The 25,776-nt window shown below is 47.2% G+C and overlaps 1 protein-coding gene across 2 annotated transcripts in view; it reads left to right on the forward strand.

Moving 5' to 3' along the window:
- The window catches only part of MAPK11 (mitogen-activated protein kinase 11), a 254,275-nt gene that overhangs the window by 219,644 nt on the left and 8,855 nt on the right, over nucleotides 1-25,776 (forward strand). For both annotated transcript variants that reach the window (XM_086967388.1, XM_086967385.1), the window contains one exon: nucleotides 23,331-23,504. In XM_086967388.1, coding sequence (XP_086823514.1) covers nucleotides 23,331-23,504 — 174 coding nt within the window. The remainder of the gene's footprint in view (nucleotides 1-23,330; nucleotides 23,505-25,776) is intronic.

Below are 25,776 nucleotides of genomic sequence, written 5' to 3' on the forward strand. Positions count from 1 at the left end.
TCACATTCTTTATCAATGAAAAAGTCAAAGTCAACCCGGCTCAACTCTCCAAGCCCAAAGTCTGGAAAAGAGACTCGAAAAAGCTCAACCCAGGCTCTTTGCCCCCTAACAGTTGCAATCTCCTACTCCCACCTACAGGCGCCACGGATGTCCAAACTCTGACTGACCACTATCTCAACGCTATGACCTCTATAATTAATGAGGCTGCACCTATGCAGCTAAAAAGAGTCTCTACTAAAATCTCCAAACCATGGTACGACGGGAGTCTCAACAAGGATAGAAGAGACATGCGAATGGCAGAACGGACCTGGAGATCAGCTCCCTCCGCAATGCACCTAAAAGATCTGAAGAAAAAGAGAAACGCCTACTTCAGGAAAATAAAACGCTCAAAATCGGACTTCTTCAGCCTCCAACTCGACCAAGCAAAAAACCGCCCGAGAAAACTGTTTGACCTAATCAAGTCACAATCCAAGAAGCAACCACAACCACTCAACACTGGGCGTGAGGCACCCTCCTGTGAAGAGTTCGCTGCTTTCTTTATCCAAAAAACTGACAAAATAAAAAGCGATCTCCTCACTATCGCAAGCCTCTACTCCAAACCCCAATGCCTAGCACCCACTGAACCAAAAAACAATGCTACATGGTCAACCTTTGGCACTTACTCGGAAGAAGAATTTGGCAAATTACTCAGCACCCTGAAACCATCCAATCACCTCACGGACCCCCTCCCTGCCTTCGCAGTAAAAGACTTTACCCCTTTGCTTCTCCCTCTCTGGACTAAAATAATCAACAGCTCTCTCCAACAAGGAAGCATACCTGACTCCCTCAAAGTTGGTCAGGTCACACCTCTACTAAAGAAACCAACAGCCAACCCCTCTGATCTCAACAATTACCGTCCCATCACCAATATCCCCACTCTCGCCAAACTGCTGGAAAAATGCACACAACTACAATTGACTAAACACATTGAGCAATTCGATCTCCTCAACCCTCACCAGTCAGGCTTCCGAGCAGGACACAGCACAGAAACTGCTATGACCCACATAATTGACGACGCACTTCAAATGCTAGACCAAAACGACACCTGCCTCCTCATCCTTCTTGATCTCTCCTCAGCATTCGACACCAATAAACATGAGAATCTACTAGAACTACTAAACACAAGAATGGGCCTTTCTGGAACTGTCCTCAAGTGGTTCACTTCCTTTCTTAACAACAGGTCGCAGAAATTCAAGAGCAACAACCGGATGTCCTCGCCAATTCCTGTAACGCTAGGCGTCCCCCAAGGATCCTGTCTATCCCCAACTTTGTTCAACCTAGTCATGGAACCTCTCACCACCTTGCTACAAGCATCCAATGTACACTTCCACATGTACGCCGATGACACACAACTTTACCTCAAATTACAATCACCCAATGACATCCTGCTCCTGAACTCAACGATCAGATGCACCCAATCCTGGCTTGCCGACAATCACCTCAAACTCAATGCCCTGAAAACAGAGTTCCTTCTGATCTCACCTCCAGCGAAGATATCCACCACTCAACATTGGCTTAAACTCCTAACCGCACTCAATGTCCAACCCACCATCGTGGACTCAGCAAAATCTTTAGGCATAACACTCGACACCAATCTCAGCATGCAGCAACATATCAGCAAGGCAACAAAGGGAGCGAACTTCCAGATCACTTAAACTTAAACCCTACCTCCCAGCCAAAGACTTCCAAACTGCAGTACAAGCACTAGTCATCCCACGAATTGAATACGGCAGCACCGCCCTCTGCGGACTCCCCCCTAACTACAACCGCACCACTAAAAGCTTCTCTAAATGCTGCAGCGAGACTCATCACTGGGTCAAAAAAGCACTCCCACATTACCCCTGACTTGAAATCCCTGAATTGGCTGCCTTTTGAAGCCAGAATACATCTGAAAATTGCCTGCATGACACACAAGGCGGTACACCTAAACTCACCCGGCTACCTTGCTCAGAAACTGACAATCTCTGGGGGAATTAGAAACACGAGAGGCACAAACAATCTTCTGCTGAAACCTCGAAGATTCCGGAAGGAAAAAACATACAAGCGCTCCTTCTCAGGAATGGCGCCTAGAATTTGGAACTCACTCCCTCCCGAAACCAGGCTTATCTCCTCCACTACACTCTTTAAAAAAGAAGTAAAAGCTATCCTCATGACTAAATACACTTGAACTACTATCTCGAACCCTATTAACACCCTGCACCGATCTGAACTACATGTTTGACCCCTTTACTTATTTGTTTGAGTTGTCTTATTACTCACATGATTGGCTTTGCAGTCATTTATTTGTACTATTTGTACTGTGTGAACTATTGATTTACTTGTCTGACTATGTTCCCTCATGTACCCTTCTATGTAAAGCGCTCTGATATCTGCGAAGATCTTGTTCGCGCTATATAAAACTTTTAAAATAAATAAATAAGTCAATAGTCCAGCATGAGCTGGCAGGTCACCGGGCAAGAGGTCCGTGTGTGGCAGGGGACGGCCATACCGGCGTAGGGACAAGATGGCGGTTCAGTGGGGGAGGGGCACAGCCGATCACACACGTCCCACAATGTCCTGCTCTCTCCAGCCGCCAGTTCCCCAGGGCCCCAGAGAACAAGGGAGATCCCCCCTGAGGGGGGGCTCACTCGGCGGGAGGCTCCGGCTTCTTTCCAACGCGGCGCCTAGGGGAGGGGCGGGCGCCGCGTCTCCCCACTTCTGAATTGGGACGGGCCGGGCAGCAGCAGCCGTTCGCAGGTCGAACGCCGTCGCCCTCAAGGTGGAGCCCCAGATGGCAGCGGGCTCCGCCGTCTTCCTCTCAACCCCTCGACCACCTGGAATCACCGCAGGGCTGGTCCGTCCCCGCAGCACCGCTCCGGCGCAGGACGCAGTCCCCGGCCTCACATAGTTCGTGGCCCAGCCCTCAGGTCTTCCGTACTGTCTGCGGGTATTTCGCAGCTGTCCGCCGGCGGTTCGTCAAGACTGGGCCCCCCCCCCCCCCCCCCCAGCACTCGAGGAGCTTCTGACCCCCGAGCCAAGTAAGTAACAGCCCTGGCAGGATATATTTGGAGGATATATGGGTCCTCAGGACGGGAGCTGGTAGAGCTCACGTCCTGTTTGCCATGTTGCTTGGCCACGCCCCCCAAACCTCAAACTTTGACTTAAAAACACGTTTTCCAAATTTCTGTGAAGGAAATTTCTAGAATCTGCGGGAAGCCACAAACTACTGCCCACCTGGCATTCCCCCAAATCTCCAGATAAAAATACAAATGTCTCCCATGAGAGATAAGAGAAGATCACTAATGAGTCCAGTTTGTGTCTGAGACCTTTCCAGTGTTACAAGAGATTAAAGCGAAACTGGGGAGTTTCCCCTCATCTGGTGCCTTTGATATTTGGATATTTTCATTGTGCAACAACCTGAGCTTTATAGTCTGCTCTAAGGTGTCTCCATCTCAACTCACCGCATTCACTATGGTGCAGGTAACCTCTTCTCGAGCTTCAACAGCTCCCTCACAAAGTCAGAATCTGTGCTAAGTGCAGTGGGAAGCCTGTACATTTTGACCTAGGCCTGTTCAAGACTGATTGAACTGTGATACTGATTTTGGGGCTGTTGATGTTGTGAAAGTCCCATAAAGGTGTTACTCTAGGATGCCAGGGAATAAAAAGACAACAAATCTGTAAGCTCTTTCCAGATATCAGAAGCTTTTTGGTCTGACAAAAAGCCTGCAATAGAAATGCGCTTACTTATTACAGCACTTAGCAGTACCAAAGTAGATTTGTTGAGGGATCTGTTGGGTGCTGTGGCAGAAGCCGCCAGTAAATTATTCCGGCTGATGTGGATGGAAACGCAGAAGCTGTAACTAGGGCCTGCCAACAGTAATGATGACCACCACGATAGCAGGACCAGTAAGGCGGACACTCTTTCACCAGGAGCACTCTGATGAAGATTGTACCTTTAAAGATTTCCACTTGTTTGTACTCGTTCATGGAGGGATATTTCACTGTTTCATAAGGTTCCCGTCTCTGCTGTGCAGTGGCGGAGAGTAATTTTAGCAGGGAGGATGGGCTACATACATACATACATACATACATACATACATACATACATACACATATACACATACACACATCTACATATATACACACACACATCTACATATATACACACACACCTACATATACACACACACACCTTAATCACACACAGACCTTAATCACACACACACACACACACACACACACACACAACATACATGCACGCACCAAACATAAAAAAAACTTAGCTTCACTGCAGCTCTTTGGGAGGGAAGCCTAAGAGCTCCAATGAGGGTTGGTTCTGCTGCCTTCTCTCATTGGTGGAAGTGGTCAGTGACACAGATAACCCCACGAACTCTGTGACAAAGTGTCACTGATTGACACTCTGCCCTTGGCAATTCAGGGCTTAAAACTGAAGTGCCCGGTCCAAGGCAATCAAGAACGCTACCCCCCCCCCCCCTCATCACGTGGGGGAGGGTCACGAGGCACTTTTGCCAGGCTGTGAAATACTCAGCCTGACAAAGTTCAGCTCAGGAAGACAGGCACCTGCACATTTAGGGCCTGTACAACTCCTAGCTGCCTGACCCTAACAAGAGTGTCAGGCTGACCTCTGCTTAGTCTGACAGACACTTTTCTTGTCAGGGTAAAAAGGTGGAGGGGGTAAGGCCCCTCAGCTTTACAGATTGGCGTTGCTTCTGCTATGGACTGTGTGGTTCTCTCATTAGGCTCCAGAGTTATCATGAGAAGACACTCAAGAAGCAGGTCCACCAGATTTTTAGGGGATGTCCAAGCTATGTTACTGGTCGGTGCAGTAACTGGGTAATCATTTCTGGATAGCAGGCAGACCATTCTCTTGGAAGATGTAAACAAAGTACAGCCATTGCAAGAGCTTTGGATGGCCTTGCTTGCTAAGAAAGATTATCAATAGTAGTGGAATATTCAAGGTCACTGCCACCAGTTTAACCCACAAGTCAACCAACTAGACTGCCTCAACAGAAATTGATGAGCCCCTGCAGAGGAAGAGCATTGAGCAGAGCAAGACAATTCCAATCTTCATCTTCCATCATCACTACCGGGATACCTCTCTGAACTTGACGCAACAGGAACACCACTCTGTTCAGGGGATAGATGTAATCTTCCTTAGGAAATTGGGAGAGAAGCACTTTATCTCAGTGTGTCTTTGTGAAAGTTAAGGAGTTATTCCATATACTTTTATTCTGATGAAGGGATGTGGTTTGCATCCAGTTCTGAACCTTCACATCCTTCACATGTTTTCCTTAAGAGAAGTTTAAGTTGGCGACATTGCAACACATTTTTTCAAGCTGATGCTTCCTAGTGCCTCTGTATCCTACTTCCGTTACATATATCTTGACATTTTTTAATCCTTGAGTGGAATGATTTGGCTCTATTTGATAGTAAAACATACAAAAGCACACAATGCTTCAGTGGGATTATTTCCTTTTTAAGACTCGCGAATAGACCGCTTGAACTGGCGGTTGTTAAAGACCCATTGTTACTAATAAATTAAATTATATACATAGAGGGGTCTTTCACCCCCTTGCTCTTGATTGGGTAGCTTTCGTTCATCTAATTTCCATGATTCTTATTAAGCAGCGTTTCTCCTTCTTCTTGGTTTGTCCTGTCTCTGGAGCATTTGTTCTGCATTGTGGTATCATTGGATGACTTATGTTCTTCACTGCTTGCATTCACGGAATAACTTTTCTTATTTTTTTATCCACACTCAATGGGGGTGCACGTAAGAACTTGTTCTCTCCCATGTGTGCTGCTTCTCCACTAATTTTCACCTCTCTTCCTGCGTCCGGCTTCTCCAGCCATTGTTCCCTTGCTCTCCACGACTCTCCATTAGGGCTCCGTTTTGACTCCGCCCACATGCTCCTTGATAAATCCCCCCCACACCCTTTGCAAAATATTATGTTAAAAACATTTTTCTAAAATAAAAAAATTGGAAATCCCAGCGGCTACATTTTGCTGCTCAGTCCGCTCCATTTTCAAAACACTTTCAACTTTTTTTTTTTTTTAACAATGTATTTTTGTTTACGTCGCAAATATTTTGAAACAATAATGGGCATTACACTGGCTTGGTATGTTGTCTGATTTATTTTCAGCATTTTGATCTCTCCAAAACAGTTTTATGTATCCTGCAATAAAAAATGTTTTGAAATATATTTGTATATACTTATTCTACTACATACAGGGGTTCATGTTTGCAGTCATTGATTAGCATTTGAACCTATAATAGATTCATGTGCTTTGAAATCATTGCATTTCATTTGAATCTAGAACAGATTCAGATTCTAATAGGGTGCCGCTCGTACTCGTGACTTTGTTCTTAATCAAAACTGGCGTTTCCCTTGTTTTAAAGCCCTTCATTTGTACGACGACCGGGACTGTAGCTGATTCACAAGCTGTTATTGTACCTGGAGATCTGGAGCTGTTGCTTTGTTTGTAGTCTAATCATCATCTGGGCGCTGAAGGGGGTGCGGGACTGCGAGACCCAGAGGTCTCTGCGCTGTGGCAACCTCGCGCACCTGGTGCCTCTTCCCGCCCCTCCTCCCTGTGTTCCCTGCTGAGCTCAAATACGACTCGCGGCCCCTGCTGCGCGGGAGCTGCTCGTAGTCGTGGACTTTGTTCTTAATCAAAACTGGCGTTTCCCTTGTTTTAAAGCCCTTCGTTTTTACGACGACCGGGACTGTAGCTGATTCACAAGCTGTTATCGTACCTGGAGATCTGGAGCTGTTGTTGCTTTGTTTGTAGTTTAATCATCATCTGGGCGCTGACGGGGGTGCAGGACTGCGAGGCCCAGAGGTCTCTGCGCTGTGGCAACCTCGCACACCTGGTGCCTCTTCCCGCCCCTCCTCCTCCTTCTTAAGGCACGCCCTTAACGCAACCGCGGGACAAAGCACGGGGCTAAGCCCGGGCCCGTTTAAGCCCGTTCAAGATCGTTCAAGGGCGGGGCGGGCCACCCCCTTTACATCTTAGCATCGGGTGGCCTTTTTGTTTGCACAGTGTACCCTCGTAATTGTATTATTGTTGTGATAGACTTGTAAGTGGCAGCTAAGGAAGTTAGTAGTAAGACGGCAGCGTAAACCTAATCGGTTCCATGGACAAATTCATCCCTAGGATGAATTCTGCCATTGATCAGAGTATTACAATCATGGAGAGGCGGGTTTCTCAGGATGTGGCACTTGCCAGAAGATCCTCAATGGGTCCAATAGCCATTGCCAGGACTCCGGCCAATCATTATAGTCCCTCTAATTCTGATGTACTTCCTTCCCTGGAGTCCTTAACCTCTGACCCACTGGTTTGTGATATTGATAATCTTTCTGAGGGGAACCAAACAACGGCATCTGATTTGCTTTTGATAACCCCCCACGAACTACCAACAGAGCCCAGTCCCGTTAAGGAGCATAATACTAGACAACATCGGGAAAGGAGTCAAGGGGCTATTCCTAAAACCAAACAGCGTCTGGTCACCACTAATGTTCAAAAGTTGGATAAAGTTACCTAACGCAAGGGAAAAGCTCCAATTGACAAAGGGCAGGCCCCCGAGACTACCAAGGCAATCGTACACACTCCTAACGTAATCATGACCCCTGTGAGATTATCCCCGGAGGCTAATGGGTTAGAAAGTGGGGTACTTACCGGGTTGGATGTGGAGGACCCCTTCATTAACAAGTTAGGAGATCTATTTAGACTTCTTCTCCGCCCAGTTCTTGAGAGGTTAACTAAGATTGAGGAAAAATTAGATAGGATTGGTACTGTGTCCTTTGGTGAGGCTGATTTACGGAAAAAGGCGAAAGAATCTAGTGTGGAGGTCCCCTCTTCTAATCCTTCGGGAGTGGGAGCTGCTAATGACCCTATAATCCCGCCACCCGAGTCCTCGGACATACTGGTTGAAGCTGCTTCCTTTCCTAATTTACAGGCAAAGGTCCCAAGTGCAACACCTAGTAAAACATCTCGAACAAACTTGGGTGATGGGTCCATGAAGGAACTATCTGCCAGTGAAGGAATTAATATCGATCTCCCGCCGGAAGTAAGTCCCTATCTGGTAGTTCTAGCAGGAATACCAGTTTTGGAAAAAGGTGACCATGAATCATATGCATCTTTACGCAACAAGGTCGTGTCCTGGCTTAATAAATTTAGACCACTACCCATGCATATTGTGATGGTCAAAAGGGTCTCATGGGTGGGACACTCATACAAGGACATTAGGGGAGACTGTATTTTAGTCAACTTTGACGATCCCAGGACAGTGGGACACATTTGCAACTGGAAAAGTCATGGTCCAGGAACTTCCATTCTAGCACTCCCACTGTCTTACTTTTATCCATCCGGTTTTCCTCCACCCACAGATGATGGTTGGACTTTAACCGCATGCGTGCTAGCGGGTTTTCCCGCTGCGCGCTGAAAATGTAAAAATCCAGCGTTACGTGACAAAGCCAGCTCGTCATGCGCGCAGCGCAGGTAACGCCCATGACAAGCTGGCTTTGTCACCAGCATCGAAGGTGTTAATACAACGGAGAGCTGGGAGATTTAACCCGGGGGGGTAACCGGAAATGTGGAGTTTGGTTAGGCCCCCAGTTTGTTCCACCTTTTATCCCCTGCCAAAACCGGTACAGCGGATTGGAAGCTGTTGACTGACTTCCGGTACAGGTAGGGGTTTTTCCCGTTTCATTTATCCCCTCTAGAACCATTGATAACAGTCCCCTCAGGTTATCAGAACTCTATGATACTACATTCCCAACCTTGGCCACTCTAACATATGGGGGTAATAAGGATAGCATCCTAGGTTTAGATCACCCTTTGGGCTCGATGACTTCTCTGGACTCCACTGTCCTGGCAGGAAATGGTAACGACAGGCTCACAGAGCCTACAGTGCCTGTAATGGCTTGCCGTTTGATTCCAACTGAGGGTAGTGACAAAATATCAGTCCAGGGGTTAGTCTCACTACATGCTGATGCTGCTCCCATCAATGGTTATAATGGTAACCTTAACATTATTTCATGGAACGTAGCGGGCTTGCGCAAAAAAGTACTACTTCCTGATTGGAATAACCTTATTGAAAAATATGACTTGTGCATTTTCCAGGAAACTTGGTGCCTTGAGCCAATGTACAAGTCTGGCTATTCTTACTTTTATGTTCCAGCTATCTCTTCTGGGCGGGGTCGCCCGTCGGGTGGACTGTTAATTTGGGTCAAAATTGCGTTAAATTGTAAAATTACCCACCACCAAAGTACATCAATGGATCTGATGAGGCTAATGATTAGGGATTCTCAGGCTACAGTGACCCTGGTGTTTTTTAATATTTATGCCAGAGGTCTGCAAGGGGGGGCTAAATCTCCGACTATTTCTGCGTTAGCAGACTCACTCCTAAGTTGCCCCACTGACTCCCTGTCCCTAATTGCCGTTGATTTTAACTGTTCATTCGAACCACTGGCTATGGATGGTGCTGGAGGATTTCTTGATCAGGATGCGAGATGGGGCATACCGCAACTGACGATCGCGCCAATTAAAAAATGGACACCAATTGTCATTCAAATGAATGCCCTATTAATGGAGCATGCCCTAGTAGCTTTTAACGTGCGCATGCCATCTGATTTCTCGGGAGCCCACACTTACAATAGGGTTTCCTGCCCTAGCAGAATAGATTACATCTTGGTTGACAAGAGCCATGGAAATATGTGAGTGACATGACTGTCATCCCATCTATCCATAGCGACCATAACCCCTTGTCCCTTTGTATGCGGAATCAGTTGTTTAATGGGAAGCCTCAGTCTAGTAGCAGACCGAGGATGGTGACCAGGGAAATAACACCTTCAAATTGTAGAAGATTCATTAAATGGCAAAAATTCATCTTAGATGAACATAAAACCAGTGCTCTTGGGGAGATTGTAAGAGACCAGACCGAGAAGCTCTCCGCAATTTGCAATAACGATCTGGGACTCGGTCAGACCGATGGGATTTATGCTGAAACAATTGATATGATGGGCGCTCTTCTCCTTGATACTCTGGCTACAAGCCAACCCAAGAGCAGGAAACCTGCAGCCAAGTGGTATAATCAGGACTGTAGGGGGCAAAATCCAAATTGATACTTGCCATTAAAACTCGCGATGCTGTTGAGGTTCGCTTAGCCCGATCCCAGTATAGGCGAGTACTACTGGTGGCGAAGAGGGCTTGGGATGACTCCCATTGGGAGGAGCTGAAGTTGGCTTGTCAGTCTAAATCTGGGGAGCTGTTTTGGGCTTTGGTCAGAAGCTCAAATGGTGGCGACTCAGAACCAATACCCAATCATATTACTGATGGGGAATGGTTTGACCACTTCAGGAGACTGTATGAAGGGGTAGGGGTAATTAATAATAGTGGGGCCCTTGGACACGACACATCACTTATGACAAATACTTTGTCCCTCATCGAGCCTGTAGGCCAAAAAGAGGTTGAGGCAGCCATTAACAAAATTGTATCTGGGAAGGCACCGGGCCAGGATTGCATTCCAGGCGATTTATTCCGTGCCAATATCGAGCAATGGGCTAAGTTCTTCTCCCTTTTGATTAATGCCCTTCTCCAGGGGTCTCCGATTCAGAGATCTTGGAAAGGGGCAGAGGTGATCCCGATTTATAAGAAGGGACCAAGGGTAGACCCTGCCAACTATCGTTCAATCAGCCTCATTGATGCTGGGCAGAAGGTGGTTGGCAGGGTCCTTCTGGAGAGTATCCTTTCATGGGCGGAGGAGAATAACATCATCTCCCAATTCCAGGCAGGTTTTAGGGCGTGCACAAGCACTGTTGACCAGGCATTTAGAATGGTTTTGCTGCACTGGAAGATAGTAACCATTGGCAAGGGCGGTCTGTACTTGGCCTTTATTGATTTAAAGACCGTGTTTGACCTGGTTCCCAGAGAGCGCTTGAGGACGGTTTTGCTGGAGATGGGGTTTCCCTTGCCCATTCTGAATTTGCTGGCCCGTATGCATGATGGAAATTATGCATGCATCCGGTGGGGTACACAGGAGCAGAAAAACGATAAAATCCCGGTAAATAGACGCGTCCGCCAAGGATGCGTCCTAGCGCCGACCCTCTTTTCATTGTTTGTTCATGGGGCTGTTTCATTTTTGTCTGATATTGATGCCGATGCCCATGCCCCTACCCTGGCTGGTGTTAAAGTCCCTGCCATGCTCTTTGCGGACGATACGCTATTGGTATCTAAAACACCAATGGGGCTCCAGATGCTTTTAGACCGCTTTTGCAATTTTTGTAACTTAAGGGGCTTGGTAATTAATACAACCAAAACCAAGCTCCTTTATTTTAACCCTAGTAAGAAAGTAAGAAAGCCAACTGTACGCTTACACTTGACGAGGTGCCCCTAGAGCGTGTTAAAACATTTGACTACCTAGGGATAAGGATATCTGATCAATTGAAATGGCATCCACATATTGAGAAAATGGCCTTGAATCACAAGCGTGTTCTGGGAGCCATTGGGAGGGAACATAGAGCCTCAATATCCAGACCCATAGCACCTGCACTGGAGATGTATGGTGCAAAAGCAATAGGTAGTGCATTGTATGGAGCTGAGCTCTGGGGTTTCAACAATGTTGATCCCCTTGTTATGGCTGAAAATACGTTTTTTAGAGAACTAGTTTCATTACCTAGGGTTCCTCCAAGCAAACCACTCCAGACATGGGACGCTGATCAATCAAAGATCTTATTATTTTGCGCCCGCTTCTCTATTGGGCCAGTTTGTGGCGTACACCTGAGCTATCTAGCTACGCAGACGGCCTTAGAGAAGTCATGAATATGCAGGGGTCCCATAAAATTGTTTGGCTTACTAGGGTAAAGAAGTTTTTACTGGCTATTGGTATTAATGTTGCATGGGAGTCAGGTGTTTCGATGTCAAAACTGTAGATCAACAGAGCATATTGGTTATGGGTTGATGCCCAAGATTCTAGAGATACCAACCTAGGCAGGCTGACTGAGTTCCGTCTACACAAGACAGTCTTATGTTAAGAGGAATTTATAGAGCGCACTGACACCATAAGTTTCCTGACAGTACATCCTCTTGAACCCTATCTGGATTTCATTAGGAAACCTAGAGATGGAGCTCTTTACATTCAGTTCAGAATGGGAACTCTTCCGGTTCGTGAACGCACCTGCAAGTGGAAACCCCCCCCAACCAAACACCTGTCGATTGCCCGTTTTGGTTGATTTGCTTTAAATAGGTTTGTAAAGGCTGCCCTTTGAGCTCTGTGGGCGTTGCATGCCTGCAACTTCTCGCTTGCCCTCTCCCACACCTTTGAACTCTGAGCTGCCATGGTGCTTTCATACTTTTGCTACCTGATGTTTCAAACCAGCCCAGTGCAGGGATCTGTTGGGTCTACATTAACATCACAGCCTGTCTCGGTGTACTCACTACAGTAGAGTCATGAATAATCATAAGCGGGGAGGAGCTCGTCAAAAGAGCCAGGCTTAACAGCAGACTTATTCGTGTTCGAGTAGGACAGAGAAAACACGCACAGACGGTTTCACTAAAACTGATCGTTTTATTTGAAAAATGTCTTTAGGTGCATTCCACATTCGCTGTGTGCTCCGTCACAACAATCTTTACATGAACCAGTTACATTTCACTTGGAAGTAAATGGCACACGAAGAATATACCACATAAATAAGTTGTTAGGCGTCATTTAGCTCCCACTGCATAGAATCGTTAGAAAATGTCTACACTGAGGTGTGACATAAATGTATTACATGACTAGACCAAAGCAGTCAAGTACAGTGTTAAATATAGATCAGTACAGAGGGAAAATTGTTTTATAGACCACAATTGATTAAACTAGTCTGTGTTTTTAAACGTGCGCCTGTCCGCATTATAGAAACTCGAATGTTTGAATAAATGATGTGGGGCAGAAAATGCAAACTAGGCAGCACATTCTTTCGCATTTGACACACTTTGATGCAAAAGGGAGTCCAAAGCTAGCCATAATACACACTGGATCCTCTTCATTAAAAACAAGCGCTGGTCACACACTGCTTCCGGCACCCCGAGCACGGCAGCGCGGCAAACTCGCTAATTAACAATCGCGTGCACGGTGCCATCACACTAATTCACGCTTTTCAAGCACTCGTGCTTTGCTCGCATCCACCTTGAAGGAACGAGCAGAGGCGCGCGGGCCATCTGTTTTCAATTAGCACCTGCGCCGCTGCTCGCTCCCGCAAGGTAGATGCCAGCACAAGCACGAGTGCTTGAAAAGAGATGACCAATCTCTAAAGGTCATCTCCTAGAGCAGCGTGCTGCCTAGGCGAGACCTAAAAGAACATCCAATTCTCCATGGGGACCATCTAATGCCTCAACTACTTATTTATTTGAATTGTTTTCTATAGCGCGAAGAAGACCCAAAAGGGTACAAGTGCACTGTACAGAGACCCAAAAGGGTATCCGAGCGCTGTACAGAGTTGGCGCCAGTAAGTATACAAAACATAAAGAAGGTAAGTGAAGTTACAACCTATGGGAAAACATTCACTGTTTCTTCATCACTGCCACGCAATGCCAGCAGATCTACAGCACATGCTGCGGTCTTGCCCCATCATCTCCACTTTTTGGCACTCTACTCTCACAATGCTCTGCAAGGTGACTGAACCTCCAGACATATACACTTGAGAGGCCTGTGCATTTTTAAGCATGGGACGCGTGTAGCACTGAGGGAACGCTTTGCCAGTCTTGCTCTACTCCTCCCAAGCGCGCCATCACACTACATTGGAGACTTAGTCAGGCCCCTACCCCTGAGGTCTAGTATGGAGCGATACAGCGATGGGGGAAGAGCAGAGTGTGAGCCCCGCACTTCAAGAAGGTCCACCATCTCTGCAAGTGCCCCATTTCCTCTGGGTGGGACATGCACCTCAACCACGTTCTCCAAACCTCAACCACGTTCTCCAAATAACTCTTAATGATGACCTGCCCCTGTGAACCTCGGCTCCCCGCCCCCTCACTGGTAAACCCCCTAATCTTCAAGGATGCCTCTGTTTATATCTCCTTGCCCCTGCCCACTCCAGTTGACATTAGACCCACTGACCTTCCCCCTTGGCCCCCTTGAACCTATCCTGCAATCATACCACCATGGACGCAACCACACTCAACAGCAGCACACCTTGCAACTACCTGAGAATCTCACCTGATGGCGCCCTGGTCCTTCCTCGCCCCTGCACTCCCTCTGTTTTCTCTCGTTCGAGGCATGTGGGCTGCTGAATTCATATCTGTGCATAGATCGCCGCCTAGTGTTGGGTCCGGATGATTGCACATTGTTGTCCTGGAAGAGTCTTCGAAGTATCACGAGATAGGTGGCTCCTCCCCTGGACTACAGTGCGCATGGGCATCGCCTCCATCCCCAGATTGTTTTTTTCCGCCATTGGGTTCGGATGTGTTTCGGTTCCCTCTGTCGGAACCGATAGTTGTTCAACTTTCTACTCGAGACCAAAAGGTCTTTAGGCTGAGCGTCGGTATAGTTGCGTACGGGTTTTCTTGTCTGACTCTCAGCTCCGAACTCTTGCTGCCCTTCCGCGTGCTTTCGGCGCGGACGGGCCTACACTACACTTCTGCTATGGAGCGAACACCGTTTAAGAAGTGCCCGGTGTGTAACTCCAAATATTCACACCTCGACGTGCACCCTGTGTGCAATACATGCTTGTCACCGGACCACAACGAAGACAGCTGCATGGCGTGTTCGAAATTCCGGTGCAAGAAGACTCTGAAGATTCGTCGGGCCAATAGGCTCCAGGCTAGGTTATCGGCTACTGCGGCGCCCCCACCAGACGACATATTCCAGGAATCTGTTGAAGGCGAAGACGACGTGCAAGGTTCGGACTCTAGTCCCGCGTCCGAGGGGGAGACCTACGACGCGGGTGAGGAGAACTTTGACGAAGTCACCGACGAGGTAGGGGACGACGATCGGGCTTTTGCCACTGTGGGGGATAGCTCGGAGGAGGAGCATCCCCAACCAGACTCAGGGGTCATTCCCCTTCATACGGCCCAGGTCGAGGGATCGCCTTCGGGCCTTACCCAAGATCTACTTATGAGTCCTACGTCCCCGCCTCCGGGCCCGGTCACGGACATTTCTGAGAAGCCACTAACGTTGAAGAAAACGAAAGTGAAGCCGTCTGGTCACGCACCCTCGGATGCGAAACCGAAAGTGAAAGTTACGCTGGTGCAGAAGGTTCTAGAGGCGTCAAGTTCCAAAAAATTCAAGATGGCCGACTTGAAGAGCCACGCCAAGATGGCCGACCCGAAACCCTCGGGGTCGGCGCCGAAGGCGAAGTCGTCCGACGCGGCTGCGTCGGCGCCGAAAGGGGTCGTGGACCCGAAGACGGCTCCAAAGAAGCGTCAGGGCGACGACGCGCATAGGCATGGGGCGTCGGCCCCGAAGAAAGTGCCTGCCGGCGATCCGGCTCTCGACGCAGAGAGATCGCTCGAGCCGGTCAAGCCCTCTCCGGCCTTGACGAAGAAGGAAGCGGAATCCCTGCAGCGGTTACGAAAGGACAGTGTGGTTCCCGCTCAGGACACTGTAGCGCCTAAGCTCACGCCTCAGCCTGCGAAGGAGCAAACGCCTATCCGTTTTACCCTGCCACCCAAGTCGGCGCCGAAGGCCTTCGCGCCGAAACAGGGCGGACCCTCGAAGGAGGCATTGACACCGAAAGCTGCCTTGGTGGTGTCGAAGCTTCGGCTCCAGCCGCTTGCTGAAGAGGAACGTCGTGAGATAATCATCGACGCCAACACCGGGAAACTGTCTCTCCTCAAGAGGAAAATCACTACGGAGCCGGTGTTGGAACATTTTAGGATCCCTCTCAAAAATAAAAGGGACTCTGCGGAATCTTCGGCTCTGGTGGAACCTGTGTCTCCACAAGCACTGGGACACTCGCCAACGCATTCCGCTGCAGGCGATGCGGACGAGGAAGACGCCGAGTACAACTATCCGGCGTACTCGGATCCGGAGGAGGAGCACGAACCTTGGTCGGCCGGAGGCGACCCAGAGGACCCGCAGTCGGGCCAGGACCCGCAACTTTTTGCGGCCAAAACGTCACCGACGGAGGACTCGGCGGCCTTCAACGCTCTGATCGAGAGGGCTGCGGCTAACCACGACGTCGAGCTGCACTCGGACCCCGTGGATGTGGACTTCTTATTTGACACTTTCTCAGTAGCTGAAAAGTCGGTCAAAACGCTGCCGATGCTTAAAGGGGTGCTTAAGCACGCAACGGAGGTCTTCAAGGAGCCCACCCGGGCGCGTGTGGTCAACCCTCGCATTGACAGGAAATATAAGGCAGCGCCCTCGGATCCAACATATATCAAGGGACACTTGCCATTGGACTCGTTGGTTGTTTCCAACGCTCGGAAGAGGGCGAACTCGCAGACTACTGGTGACGCTCCTCCCCCAGACAAAGAGTCCAAGATCTTTGAGGCCTCAGGCAAACGGATTGCTGCACAGGCAGCTAATATCTGGAGAATATCTAACACACAAGCCCTACTTGCTCGCTATGATAGGGCTCATTATGACACCTTAGAATCAATACTGCAACACTTGCCTGACCAGTACAAGGAGGCAGGAGAAATGCTGATTCAGGAAGGAAAGCTCATTACGAATGCATCCATAAAATGCGCACTGGATGTGGCAGAAACAGCCTCCAGGGCGATCAATACCAGTGTGTTGCTTAGACGGCATGCCTGGCTTAGAATTTCAGGGTTCAAACCCGACATCCAAACTACAATACTGAATCAAACAGTTAATCCTGACCACCTGTTTGGCCCTGAGGTGGATGCGACTCTGGAAAAAATGAAAAAAGATACGGAAACTGCCAAGTCTATGGGGGCCCTACAAAGTCAGCAGTTTCGGAGTGGTTCCTTTCGCCGCTCCACTTCCAGAGGCACCTCAAGGGGTCAGGCATCACAGTCCACACAGTATTACAAGAGTAACACCCAAACCTCGTACAACAACAAGGGTAGAGGTGGCTACAGAGGCAATAACGTCAAGGGCAGGGGACGTGGAAACAACAGCTCCAGGTCCACCACCGCCAACAAGCAGTGACGTCTTGTCACTGCCCCCCGACCATACAACACCGGTCGGGGGGAGACTCCAGCAGTTCCTGCCCGCGTGGAAATCCATCACCACGGACAGGTGGGTCAAGTCTCTTATCCAGTACGGTTACTGTCTGGAACTTACTTCCATTCCACCAAACATACCCCCAAGGAGCCGTCCTATGTCCGGCGAGCACTTGACCTTGTTGCAGCAGGAAGTTCTAGTCATGCTGCAAAAAGGGGCAATAGAGCTCGTTCCATTGCAGGAAAGGGGAACATGGGTTTACTCCCTGTATTTTCTAATCCCAAAAAAGGACGGATCCCTCAGGCCCATCCTGGACCTCAGGCCCCTCAACTGGTACATTCTCTCGGAGCACTTCCATATGCTCACGTTACAGCAAGTACTCCCTCTGCTTCAGCAGGGGGACTTCCTGGCTACGCTGGATCTGAAAGATGCATATTTTCATATCCCCCTGCATCCTTCCCACAGGAAGTATCTCAGATTCACGATTCAAGACCAGCATTACCAGTTCAGGGTTCTGCCGTTCGGGGTCACCACAGCGCCAAGGGTATTTACAAAGTGCCTAGCGACTGTGGCGGCGCATCTCCGTCGCCAGAACGTCCACGTCTACCCCTACCTGGACGACTGGCTCATTCAAGCAAAGACAGAACAACAGTGCGTCGACCATGTGTCACGCACCATTCATCTCCTGCACGATCTGGGATTCTCTCTGAACTACCCAAAATCCCATCTCCAGCCCGCCCACGTGCGACAGTATCTGGGCGCGACAATCAACACTCTGGCAGCCACTGCGCAGCCAAGTTCAGTGAGAATCGCCAGTATCCAGGCGCTGATCCAACGATTCAGACCCCAACACTCGCTTCCAGCGAAGGTGTTCATGCAGTTGATAGGCATGATGGCCTCCTGCATCTCCATTGTCTCGCACGCGAGACTACATATGCGTCCGCTTCAGGATTGCCTTGCACGTCAGTGGACTCAGGCTCATGGGCAACTGACAGACGACCTAGTGTTGGTGAGCGGTCGGGCATACAACTCTCTGCATTGGTGGAATCCACAAAACCTTTGCAAAGGCCGACCATTCCAAGAGCCTGTGCCACAGATCATCCTGACAACGGACGCCTCTCTCCAGGGATGGGGAGCGCATGTACTCCAGTACACGGTGCAGGGACTCTGGACACTACAGCAAAGGAAGATGCACATCAATGTGTTGGAACTTGTGGCAATCTTCATGGCCTTGAAGGCGTTCAAAGTACATCTGTGCAACAAAGTCGTGTTGATCCGGACGGACAACATGACGGCCATGTACTACATTCAGAAGGAGGGAGGCACACACTCTCCGCAGCTGTCTCATCTGGCTCAGAGCATGTGGAAGTGGGCCATTCAGAGGAACATCTTCCTCATGGCAGAGCATCTCCCGGGCAAGGACAATCAGATGGCGGATCTGCTCAGCAGGCACAGCCATCAAATGCACGAGTGGGAGATACATCCATCAGTACTCCAACCGTACTTCCAAAAGTGGGGTCATCCAGAGATAGACCTGTTCGCCACAAAGGAGAACGCAAAATGCCAAAGCTTCGCCGCCAGGTTCCCACACCCGCAATCACAGGGCAATGTGATGTGGATGAACTGGTCAGGCAGATTTGCGTACGATTTTCCCCCAGCACCTCTGATACCGCTGGTGGCACGCAAGCTCAGGCAGCACTCGATGACGCTCATCCTGGTTGCTCCAACGTGGGCTCGCCAACCATGGTACACCACGTTTCTGGAACTCTCCGTGGTACCGCATCAAAGGCTTCATCTCACTCCCAGCCTTCTGACGCAGAGCCATGGCGACATTCAGCACCCAGATCCGCAACAGCTCAACCTGGCGATCTGGCTCCTGAAGTCCTAGAGTTTGGCTACCTCAATCTTCCTCCCGATTGCATGGACATCATTCGGGAGGCAAGGAAGCCCACTACGAGAGCTTGTTATGCGGCTAAATGGAAGAGGTTTGTCATCTACTGTGTTAACCACGATATTGACCCGCTAGATGCTTCCATTCAAAACATCATCTGTTACCTGTTCCACCTGTATCAATGCAATCTGGCGTACTCTTCCATCCGCATTCACCTGTCTGCTATGGCACCATACCTCCAGAATAGGCAACACCTGTCACTCTTTAAGGTCCCTGCTATCAAGGCCTTTCTGGAAGGACTCAAAAGAGTCATTCCGCCAAGGACCCCACCAGCTCCAGAATGGAACCTCAATGTGGTTCTTACAAGGCTGATGGGTCCTCCCTTCGAGCCACTGCGCTCTTGTGAGCTTCAGTTTCTGACTTGGAAGGTTGCGTTCTTAGTAGCAATTACATCGCTACGGAGGGTTAGCAAGCTGCAGGCGCTCACCATCCAAGAACCTTTCTTCCAGGTGCATGCTAACAGGGTTGTGCTTCGTACTAACCCTAAATTCCTACCCAAGGTTGTGTCTCAATTCCATATAAACCAGACAATTGAGTTGCCGGTGTTTTTCCAAAACCCAGAGACGCTGGCGGAGCGGATGCTCCACACCCTTGATGTTAAGAGAGCCTTGATGTACTATGTAGACAGGACGAAAGATTTTCGCAAAACCAAGCACCTTTTTGTTGCTTTTGCCACACACCACAAGGGAAACGCTATCTCCAAAGCTGGGATCGCTAGGTGGATAGTGAAGTGCATTCAGATCTGTTACGCTAAAGCTAAGCGCACTCTCACTATCCCACCAAGGGCCCACTCCACCAGGAAGTTGGGGGCCTCTATGGCTTTCCTAGGTAACATTCCCTTAGAAGATATCTGTAGAGCAGCCACATGGTCTACCACACATACTTTCACTAAACACTACTGTGTAGACGTGCATTCCAAACAGCAGGCAGCTGTTGGTCAGGCTGTTCTAAAAACACTTTTTCAGACTGCTGCAGCTGGCACGGGCAGCCGCCGCTAATGGAGGGACTGCTATGTATTCTATGCACAAATATGAATTCAGCAGCCCACATGCCTCGAACTGCAAATGCTACTTACCAGTATGCATCTGTTCTTGGCATGTAGGGCTGCTGACATTCATATCGCCCACCCTCCTCCCCGGCGCCTGTAGCAGCTGCAGTATTTCATTCATATGTATATATGTATATGCTCATAGCATGGTCATCACTCACATACTTCACTCCATCTCTGCCAATGGCTAAAAACAATCTGGGGATGGAGGCGATGCCCATGCGCACTGTAGTCCAGGGGAGGAGCCACCTATCTCGTGATACTTCGAAGACTCTTCCAGGACAACAATGTGCAATCATCCGGACCCAACACTAGGCTGCGATCTATGCACAGATATGAATGTCAGCAGCCCTACATGCCAAGAACAGATGCATACTGGTAAGTAGCATTTGCATTCTCCCACGCACCCTAACAGCACTAGGCAAGATACATGATCTATACCATTCCCCTTGATACAACTTCACGTTACTCGCCCATCCCTGCTGGTAAGTTACCGTTTTGAAAAGAACTTGTATAATGCTTGCACTGTTCATATTAATGTTAATGTCTAATACAAACTCAAATAAAAACGCTTGGGGACAAAACAGAATAGATTACCATGCCACAAAAGTGTAGTGGGGCCAAAGGTCTCCAAAGAAGCCAAAAACAATGAGAAAGAGAAAGTAAGAATAGGTTTCAGGCACACGGAATGAGACCACAGAAGGGAAAAGGAGGGTATAGAGAATGCAAATAAGGAAACCATAAGAAACAAACCAAGATAGAGGTACAAAAGAACGGAAAAAATGTAAATGGAAAGATAAAAAAATAAAGGATGGATGGAAAGAAAAGAAGCAAGTAAAAAGGGATACCAAAGAAATAAAGATAAACAGAAGTATGGAAAGAATGAAAGAAGGAAAATAGATTGTCATAATGGAAAGAAGAAATGATCGGCAGAAGAAAGAAAAACAAAGAATTCAAGAGAGGAATAAATATAAAAATAAACAAGGATGGAAAAAAAGGGGTAGCAAGGGTTTTAAGAAAAAAGAACGAAATGAGCAGAATGAGCAAACAATGTTAGAATTAGAAGACTGGATGAAATAGGGAAAGAAAAGTAATATAAAGCACTGAAAGCTAGAAAGAAAGAAGGTATGAAAGAAGACTGGACAGAAAAGAAGGAACAAAAGAAGTAAAGGAATAATGGAAAGAAACACAGAGGAAAGAATACATGAAAGGAAATTACCCAATAATGTTAAATGTGTGTTTTGTCCATATTCTTAAAAATGTATGCTGTAAAAAAGCTCATTTTCTTGTGCTAATTTTAGTTGGGGAATAAATTCCCATTGGCCTTTATATGAAAAGTAAGAATCACTAATTTTGCGCAGTCATCTACTGCTAGGCGGCTCAACTTGGGGGGTAATTTATTTTTCTGTACTCCCTTGGATTGAGTTCACAGCACATATTAAACCCACTCAGGCTACAGAACACTATTATTAAAGGTAGATAACATTTCCATTTACCTCTTTGAACTCTTTGAAGGTATTCTGCGCTCAATAGCTTGGTCATTTCAAAATTTGACAACCTGAGAAATGCTGATGAATAGGGGTAGTATATTTTCCCCTTTGTGCAAATCCCACCATAGGTGACTAAATCCCACAACCCGTTCAAGTCAAAAGTAAATTCGACTACAAGGGGTCGCTCCTGACGGAGGTAACATCAGAGGGGACCTCCCTTTTTGGGCCCAAAGGGTTCTGATGAAGGCCGAAGTGACCCGTTTTTACGGGCACACCTTTAAGGGCAGAAACATTTCGACACCTTGGGAGTAAGAAGGGGTGAAGGAATCTTAATTTTCTCCCCTCATTTCCATCCTTCACGTTTTTAAACCTAGCCGGGTGGTCCCGGAATAAAATTGAGTACACATCCCAGCTAGTCTCAACTCTTACTGGCTGCACCTTTTCTTTGGTGATCCCAAGAAATGTCATTGTTTGTACTGTCTACCCCTCCCTTTTGCTCCACACCAGGTGTTGGTCTGCGCAGGGTTGTTTGAAGCACGCCCTATGATTAAGCATGACAAAATGTTGTGACTGAGGGCAGTTTTCTCACAGGGAGCACGTGCCCCTGTCTTTATATATTATTCTTTCCCGACTCATTTGTGTGCGTTTCATGAATGGTATCGATCCTACATATTTCCTTAAAAAATGGTGACTCATCCCTTCCGAGCAACTTGCACATTAAATGATCCCCTTCGACATCTAGGTGAAGCTACATGCTTGCATTTTATTACCAGACCTGCAAGATTCAGCAGCAGGTGCAAATCTCATGCCATTTTATCAAAGGTTTTTACACTAGATGTGACACCAGAGATAATATAGTTGCATCTTTTGGGCCCCCTTCTGCCCTAATCATGAGGAGATATTGTATTCCTCTTTTAGTGACTACATGGTCTTCAGTTGTGTCTGTTGGGGCAGAAACTGAGAGGGGGCATCCCATCAAAAATGCCTCATATAATTATTTCCCTGTATCTACACAAACTCCCCAGCCTATTATTCCAGTATAAAAACCTTCCAAGCCTTTTGATTGGATCAGAAAAACTTTGCGTGACAGAGTGCTGATTAGTCTTCATTCCAGGAAACTCTTGAACCCAAGTATAAGGGTTGGCAAACTGATCAATAAAATGTGTTTGTTTGGTACTATTAGTTGTAGTTATGTTAGAGTAGAATAGTAAAAAAAACTCATCCTGTAATTAGTGTTGGAAAACACTCTTTCCTATGTGATCTACTTACTAAAATCACAGTGAAAATGTTCCTACCTTTTTCAGTGCGATGCTCAAGTCACACCAGATAAGCGGCAGCCAATGTTCAACTTTTACCCATCAAAAACATCATCTTTATAATATTAGAAAATGTGATTTATCTCAATATGGATTCTTATTGATGGAATAATATCAAACATTCAGTCTGAAATGTACCTGCCAAATAAAATTTGCACAGGTAGTATGAAATAATTGCTTATGCCCATTTAGTCCTTAAAAAGTAGACTGATAAATTATATACTTTATTTTTGTGATCCAAATATTTCAGTGGTTGCATTTCATTTAATAATTCTTGTGCTTTCATGAGACTCCAAGTATAATTACATAATTCTCTGAACCAATGTTAAAATATGATGGAACTAACAGTAGTATGGATTTTTTCTCATGTCAACATTAGCGGTGGATCTTCTTGAGAAGATGCTCATATTGGACAGTGATAAGAGGATAACAGCCACTGAAGCTCTTGCCCACCCTTACTTTCTGCAGTATCATGACCCGGATGATGAGCCAGAGGCTGAAGTCTATGATGAGTCAATAGAGAATAAAGAACGTACCATAGAGGAATGGAAAGGTAAGGAACATCAACCCAAAATTCTTCATTGGGGCTGGCTGTAAGCAGTGGATTCTTATCCATAGAAAAAAAAGAATTGGTAACACTAAGACCTGTTACCTTGTCTTTTCATTTTTGCACTTCTTTGTCTCTTGTCTGATGTTGTCCTGGCTACAGGTGTGCCAAGACCCAGTAGAGAACAAGCATTGGCATAGCCAATATGTCTTGCTTTTGGGACCTTATAAGTATTTAGTTATGCAGCACAATATCCTTGGTGCAACAATATCAACTGTTGCATGGCTAAACAATTATAAGGTCCCAAACGTGAGACCTATTGGCTATGCCATGTGACCCATCAAACAAAACCATAATTTGCCATGGTCAACGTTAGACTGTTTTGTCAATGCCCAAGCCAACATTAAAATCAGAAGGTACCTGATAAATGTAAATATTAAATGAGGATGGTATGTAGGTAATCCTTGGGAAAATCTTTAAATATTCATGATGGAAGGAAAGACAAGTGTTGCACGGCTAAACATTGATATGGTCTCAAAGACGAGACCTATTGGCCATGCCAATGCTTGTTGTAGTTGGATCGATGGCAGTTACAGCAGCACTAGTGTTAATAGTTATACCAGTACTAGTAGCAGTATCACTAGTCATAGTAATAAGGATACACTTATCAGAAGTGATGGGACCATTATAGTACTAGTGATACTAATAATAGCAGTAGGATTAGTTGTTGGGGTAAAAGTGATCTTACTTCTACAGATGATTCTTTGAACCAGTTGTTGGTCATCTGTACTTTACATTTCTCAGAGTTTGAAAACAATTGTAGAAATGCTAGTTTTGCCAGTTCTATTCCCTTCGCCTCTAAAAGAGGGTGCACTTCATCAATGTTACAGTCTGTAATATAAAAGCTGGTACCTTGTGTTTGGATTCCCTGGTATTAAAGCATATGTTGCTAGCCGCTTAGGCAAGGGCCAGGAGAGGATGTTACATTTATGTCTGTGCTAGGGCTGGTCTGGGAGACACAAGATGTAGTCACATTCACTTTCAGAACAGACGCAGCCCCAGACTCCTCAAAGAGATCTAGTGAAAAGTTTCAGCCCCCTATGGACGTCATGTTGCATTAAAAGGCCTTCTGCACACAATGGCATAATGTGCACAGTGCCTGGCATAAGAGTGCCCCTGAGCTCACCATAAGATCTTTACAAACTCATCATGGCCTGGGTCAAAATCAGCGTGAAATATGAGCGCAATCAATAACCCTGAAATAATAAAAATTTTAAAAATCACTTATTCCTTGGAACTTCTGGGATAAATGAGGTCACTTCTGATGGTAAGTGAACCGCCTGAGTACTACTGCCGGGACGAATAGTAGTGTAGGGGAGTAGTAGATGAAGTTCCATGGGAAGAGGCGGGATCGAGAGGAGGTTATAGTATGGGTTCCGTCGTCAGGTGTTTAGGGGTCCTTTGTTTGAACGTGAAACACAATTGTTCAAGTTAGCATGTACACTGAAGAAAAAAGGGGGCGGGATGAAGGTGAACATGAACAGGAAAGATCAGGCAAACAAGCATTGCTTAAAAGCGGATGCCCGTTCTCAGCGAGTGTGCTCAGACAGTGTCGCACGGCGGCCCGTGAAAGTGAAACTGATCGTGATCATGATCAAGTGAACTTGAACAGGGGGGGGGGGGGGGGGCGGTAAAAAGGGGAACACAAACAGGAAAGATCAAAGAGCAAGGGGGTGAAGGAGAATGAAAAGTAAAATGAAGCTGACGAGGAGGGAGTGGGAAAGGGGAGGGGATTCACGTGCTGTAAGGCTTAATGAGCCGTTCCAGAAAGCCAGATGGCAGCTGTGCACGTTCACGTCCGCGTAACCGCACGCTTGAGGCCAGCAAAAGCCTTTGGTAGCACTTTGGAAACCCAGTTACTAAATGTCTTGCCAGAGAAGTGCATGCGCTGGCTCAGGCGAGACCTAAAAAAGAGCTTATCTGTCAGATATGTTGGAGTGGCTGGTCTTGTGATAGCTTTGTATGAATAATCTGTTTTTGAAAATGCTATTAGCTGGTGACCAGTGGAAATCTATCAGCATGAGTGTGATGTGCTCCTATTTCTTGAGGCCCTGGAAGAGACATGCTGCAGCGTAAAGAATGCCCTTATGTGGGTTCCAGGTGGAGTCTGGGAGGCCATCGAGCAGGTTGTTGCCACCATCTCTAGATGCACAAGAATGCTATTGTGAAGTGCCTTTCTGGAAGGGATTGTTTCACTTTCTAGTACTAGAGAGAACTG

This window comes from Lissotriton vulgaris, chromosome 1_1 (assembly GCF_964263255.1).
Source record: "Lissotriton vulgaris chromosome 1_1, aLisVul1.2, whole genome shotgun sequence".
Classification (NCBI taxonomy): domain Eukaryota; kingdom Metazoa; phylum Chordata; class Amphibia; order Caudata; family Salamandridae; genus Lissotriton; species Lissotriton vulgaris.